The sequence below is a fragment of the Kryptolebias marmoratus genome, unplaced genomic scaffold (genome assembly GCF_001649575.2).
Source record: "Kryptolebias marmoratus isolate JLee-2015 unplaced genomic scaffold, ASM164957v2 Scaffold66, whole genome shotgun sequence".
Classification (NCBI taxonomy): domain Eukaryota; kingdom Metazoa; phylum Chordata; class Actinopteri; order Cyprinodontiformes; family Rivulidae; genus Kryptolebias; species Kryptolebias marmoratus.
In genome coordinates this window covers 2691-8846 of record NW_023665800.1, presented here as the reverse complement: position 1 = coordinate 8846, position 6156 = coordinate 2691, and the positions used below count along the sequence as shown (strand labels likewise).

General features: G+C 48.7%; 1 protein-coding gene across 2 annotated transcripts in view; it reads right to left on the bottom strand.

Moving 5' to 3' along the window:
- Window positions 1-5869, bottom strand: part of otud5a (OTU deubiquitinase 5a) — a 17786-nt gene extending 11917 nt beyond the window's left edge. Inside the window, exons 1-2 of one of the 2 annotated variants that reach the window (XM_017442027.3) lie at window positions 5035-5869; window positions 2486-2579 (exon numbers count right to left, since the gene is read on the bottom strand). In XM_017442027.3, the coding sequence (XP_017297516.1) occupies window positions 2486-2579; window positions 5035-5622 (682 nt within the window). In that variant the 5' untranslated portion in view covers window positions 5623-5869. The remainder of the gene's footprint in view (window positions 1-2485; window positions 2580-5034) is intronic. The other variant, XM_017442028.3, reaches the window with a different exon arrangement.
- Between the last annotated feature and the right edge of the window lie 287 nt (window positions 5870-6156).

The following is a 6156-nucleotide window of genomic DNA, read 5'->3' as shown; positions in this document are numbered from 1 at the left end:
AGGTGAGGCCGTCAGCCAACAGGTGAGGCCGTCAGCCAACAGGTGAGGCCGTCAGCCAACAGGTGAGGCCGTCAGCCAACAGGTGAGGCCGTCAGCCAACAGGTGAGGCCGGCTTTCGATTCAAACGTTCCTCTCAGGTTCTTCTTCTGAAGCTTTTATAGTTGCAGCAACATTTTTTGTGGTAAATCTGTAATATGTTTTATTTGCTTTAGTTACATGACTTTTACTAAAGTCCTGTTTCCTCGTCCCTCTGAGGCCCCTGAGGCCCCCCCACCACCCCCCCGTGTGTTGCTCCACACGTCTGAGAAAGAAGACATTTCCTAATGTTTGGAGAGAAAAAACAAAAACATGTGACCCCTGTGTGTAACATGGACCTGTGTGTACACACACACTCACACAGATACACACACACAGAGACTCACACTCACACAGACAGACACACACCGACAGACAGACACACACACACACATCTATTAATGAAAACAGTTTAATTTGAGTGTAGCATGAAGAACCGGGTCTAACTGGACCCGTTTCAGTGATGAACAGAACCTTGTGATCAGCTGGCGGTTGCTAAGCAGCAGCAGCTGTTATCTGTCAGATGTTGAAACAGAAACAAACTGAATGCCTCACATTCCTCACAGAACCTCCCTGTCCTGACAGCGCCACCTACAGGCTGCCCCCCCCCTCCACACACACACACACACACACACACACACACACACACACACACACACACACACACACACCTCCAGCAGAGTCTGCAGAAAGGAAGCAGCTGGTTCAGGAGGACTCTGTAAACTCTGGAGGAGAACATCCAGCAGGTCAGACGGGTTCTATCACTCGATAAGAATGTGACAAGTGAATCGACAAGTTCATTCAGCCTTTCATCACCATGAGATTCAGCCTTTCATCACCATGAGATTCAGCCTTTCATCACCATGAGATTCAGCCTTTCATCACTGTAAGATTCAGCCTTTCATCACCATACGTCCCCTGGGAGATGACTCTGAACCTGATTTGTTAACCTGTCAGATCTGTGGGACATCGGGCCCCGGGGACCGGGGCTGGGGACCGGGGCTGGGGACCGGGGCTGGGGACCTGTGACTTTAAGGACCTGCTCCTGAAGGGCCACAGCAGGTCCCTCTGCAGACCTTCAGAGGTCCACGGGGGTCCACAGGAGACAGGAAGGGAAAGGTGGACCTGTTTAAATCAGCTGGGTGGTCATAATGTTCTGGCGGATCTCTTCGAGCTTCAACATGAATCTTTTCCTGTTTTCAGTTCCTCTCTGGATGAAACGTTCTGGAACCGTTCCTCTCAGGCTTTTATTTTGTTGTTTTAATGAAGATGATGCAGATGTTCCAGCTGTGATCAGTTATTTTTATTATACGTCTTAAAAACAGCTTATTTTTTCCTTTTGGTCACTTTTTAAAAATTAAGTTATTTAAGAAAAAATATTACCAATAAATAAATATTTTTCTGTATTTCCTGTTTAGATCTGATTTCATTTACTTCCTGTTGTTAAAAACAGAAAACAGAGAAACTGTTTCTGCTGCAGCACAGCGCCCCCCGCAGGCACACAGGTGTCACACACCTTTTAAATAACTAAAATACACTAAATGATCAAATATGAAATAAAACTGTTAAACTTTACTTCCTGTATGATTAAAGCTTTAATTAACTGTTTTAAGACAAATTATTAAGATTTATAAACTATTTAAGTGAAATAACCTTCAATAAAGAAAGAAAACTTCATCCACGAACCGACCCGAGACCAGGTCCTGGGGTCTGACCCAGTCCCAGTCCAGGTTCTGGTGTCTGACCCAAGACCAGGTCCTGGAGTCTGACCCAGTCCAGGTCCTGGTCCTGGAGTCTGACCCAAGACCAGGTCCTGGGGTCTGACCCAGTCCAGGTCCTGGTCCTGGAGTCTGACCCAAGACCAGGTCCTGGAGTCTGACCCAGTCCCAGTCCTGGTCCTGCTGTCTGACCCAAGACCAGGTCCTGGAGTCTGACCCAGTCCCAGTCCTGGTCCTGCTGTCTGACCCAAGACCAGGTCCTGGGGTCTTAACCCAGTCCTGGTCCTGGTTCTGGAGTCTAAACCAGTCCTGGTCCTGGTTCTGGAGTCTAAACCAGTCCTGGTCCTGGTTCTGGAGTCTGACCCAGTCCCAGTCCCGGTCCTGGAGTCTGACGCAGTCCCAGTCCTGGTTCTGGTGTCTGACCCAGCCCAGGTTCTGGTATGTGACTAAAGATTCTGGTAATATTCTGAAGTCACCGTTTCCATGGAAACAGACATGAAACTGGAATCACAGCAGCAACAATCTGTTATTAAAAAAGAACCAAAAACTAAAACCGATCATGAACTCTTAGACAAACACTGCCACCTGCTGGAGACAGGAGGAACTGCAGGGACTCACCTGAGGAGAGGCCAGGTGTGTTTGTGTTTGGGAGTGAGTGTGTGTGTGTGTGTGTGTGTGTGAGTGAGACTCACCCACAGCCCTGAACAGACACGCTCCGTCCTCCTTCATCTTCTTAATGACAAATCCTTTCTTCTCCCTCAGAGCTTTTTCAAACCAATGCTCCTGCTAGAACACACACACACACACACACACACACACACACACACACACACAGAGTTAGGTGTTTAATGGACCTGAGCAGCTAAGAACAGAGGAAACATCTTAAACTTAAATAAATAAATGTAACCAGGAACATCAGAACAACCGTTTCTTCAAATCATCGTTTAAATCAGGAGAAACTGTTAATAAAACTGAATTTATATAAATTAATCTGAACAAAACACAGACAACGTTTCCCTGTTTTAGCTCGGTGTCATTTTAAATCCATTCCAGCATTTAGACTGCACCACGTTCCATAGGAGGATGGAACGGGGTAATTAAGGGAAGTAATGAGATTAAAATATGATGCTGCTGCTGTCAGCAGGAGATCCTGATTTCCTCGAGTGGTTCTGAGGATCCAGTTTGGCAGCAGATGTGTGAGGAACTCATCAAACCCAGACCCACAGAACCACATGACGAGCTGAGCAACCACCAGGGACCACCTCCTGCAGGGAGCTCAGAAATCACAAACCGCTTTGTGATTTATCCTCCAATAAAAAAGGCTTCCTGTCGCTCCTGTGGGGTTCTGTGGTTTTATCTGAGACCACTTTTCGTGACGTGACGTGTTAAATAAACACAGACTAACGAAGGAACATCTGGATCAGGTACGTCTGGAAACACTGAAAGCTTTAACAGGTAATAACTTCAGTCTAATCGATAATAAACAGGTTTATCAGACGGTGTCGTTTCAAAGAGTTTCCTCTCTCCTGATACGAGTCTGAACTGCGGGTCTGCACTCGACGTAAACAAAGAAGTGGTCTGAATCAAAGCAGGTGGAGGACTGATGGCGGCTGCAGTTCAGGTGGAGTAAAACATCTGGGGTCCAGCAGGGCGGTGGAGCTCTCCTTCTGGAGCACCAAGTTTCCTGTGTCAGACTCTTCAGGGACGTCTCCGCCCGTTTCAGTCACTTTGGCTGTTTGTTTTCAGCTCTGCTGACGTTCAGCGTGTCCTCGTGTCTCCCAATGAGACATGAACACACCTGAAAAACTAACCGGAGTCAGGATAAGCTGCTGGACTTCAGGAGCTGCAGACGTTTCACTTCTCATAGAGTGAGATGTTCTGTCCGCTGAACTCACGTGCAGATTAAAGTCCCTCCCCTCCCTCCCAAGGGTCATTAGGCTCCCTGTTAGCCTGGCTCACAGAGAGATGGGATCAGCCCACCTGTGGTTAAAGTTCGGCCCGGTTTACAAACAAACCTCCGTGTTTTCACCGTGTTTGATGGAACTGTTTTTGTCTCAGGGTTGCCAGATATACAATAATTACTGTTTTTAATCAGAGTTTTAGGGTCAAGTCCCCCTCCTTTCCTGTGCACATGTTCACCAATCACAACACAACTAATCTGACAGAGAAAGCTCACCTCACTCAGCACATGACAGTCTGGGTCAAAATACAAACAGTCTGAGAGTTCATTTCATATCTGGCAACCCTGCCTGGTATAGAAACTACAGCAGATTCAACAGTGCAGCCGTATCCATGACAACCTGTTTGTTTTTGTTGATTCTCCACAGTAAATAATAAAAACACAAACATTTCCAGAGTTTGTTCTCGTAAAAACAGGCTCTTTGTGTCTCAAACTGTCTTTTCTGTCCAAAATATGAACAGTCTGAGTGTCCCTGTCCCCGAGGAGTAAATATGATGATATTACATCCTCCAAACAGTCAGAACGAGTCCAAATGTTTCTGTCAGAAACCCAATCAGAACCACAGCCTGAGGTCCAAATTAATCCAAGCAAAACAAAAAGATAAATGTTTAAACTCTGAGATAAAAACAGAAAAAAAGTGTTTTAGTGCTTTAAGAATGTAAAAACCCTTCAGTCTGTCAGCTGTTTTCTTTCAGAGTTTGACTGAAGAACTGAGAACCTTGTCTGGTTCATCCTCTTAGTTTAGGAGCCTGAAAGAGGTCAGAGGTCAAAGTTCAAAAGCTGCCTTGAAAATGTTCAGGAACAAGGACTGAAACTGAGGGGAAAGCAGCCAAAGAGCAGCTTAAAGACCTTCAGAAGGTCCGAAGAACTGATCAGAAACATGAAATAAACTGAAATAAGAGCTGGACTAACACTTTGGATCAGTATTATCTGTAGGTTATACTGATTTAATCACCTGGACAGGCTGGCTCCTGTCTCTGTCACCTGTTAGGAAACTACAGCATCCCTGCCGTTGCCATGGTTACCCGAAGCTTCAGGAAACCAGGTGAGACTTTGACCTGAGCCGTTTGCGGTGCAAACAGCTGACATGTTTACATGTTTTCTGCCACTGCAGCACATTTATATATATATATAAAAAAAACACTATTTTCTGTGAAACATGAGGAGGCCATTCCCTCTGACCTCTCTTTAAACATGTAAAGCTTTAAAACCAGCTTTGAACGCTCCCAGAAGCCCCCGCAGCCTCGTTAGCATCCCTGCTAGCATCAGCTAGCTTCCTACCTGCTCCACGGTGGCCGGGTCCATGAACTGCAGCCGGGCCGCGTTCTCGTACTCGTCCTCGCTGTTGTTCCCGGCTCCTTCCTCCGTGTCCTGGCTGGAGCCCACCCCTCCCGGTCCGGTCACTCCGGGCTGGCCTCCGCCGGCCAGAGCCGCGACTACCCCCCCGGAGCAGGTACCCGCCTGCCGCCGCCTCTTGCTCAGCCCGGGCCCGGAGCAGCAGCCGCCGATCGCTCCGCCGCATCCCACCACACCGGCAGACACGACCAGCTCCCCGCGGGAGCCGGGGACCATCCCGCCGCTACTGTCCCTGCCGTCGGCCGGCCCCACCGGGGACACGGAGCCGACGGGCGGCGGAGAGGCCTGCTGCGGCCGGGAGCTCGCCTCGATGCTCCGCCTGTCCTCTCTGGCGGACGGAGGCGCGCTCTGGTAGGACCAGGGCGGAGGGGAAGCTCTGGGTCGGGTTCCGGTCCGCCCAGCGTGCGGGTGCGGGTGCTGGTGAGGGTCGGAGCCGCTCCTACGGTCGCTGTCATCGGCGTGGTCCGAGACGCCGACCCCGGAGCTGGGCTTCTTCTTGGGGAGGATCGTCATGGTGGTGCGGCGGGGAGGCGGTCAGAGGGGGACGAGTCCGCCGTTCTGGATCAAAAGTGTCGGTGTGTTCGGCCTCCGGACGGTCCGTTCGGCTCCGAACACCGAGATAAGAGCCTTACTGAACCCAAACGGACGGAACGGGCCGCGGTTCGGCGTCGGTTCGACGGCGGAGGGAACAAAAACAAAAAGCGTCTCCTTCTTCCCGTTCTCCAAAACATCAACACAGGCTGACGGGACGTGGTGACGTCACATCCTGCCGGCGACGTCATGACGTCAGCCTGACCTTTAACATACAGAAGAACCTGAGCGCTTTGTTTGGGATGTATTTATTCATAAATAATAATAATGTTATTAGGTAGGCAGTCTGTTAGTTTATTTACTGAGTTTAAAGAGTTTAATGTTGTTAATTTAAATGACAATAAACATTTAGTTCACTATTTATTTACTGAGCTTCATGTGTTTATTTATGGTGTAATACTGTTAGATCCTTTTAATTTCCCTCTGGGATCAATAATCAATCAGTCTGTCTGTCTG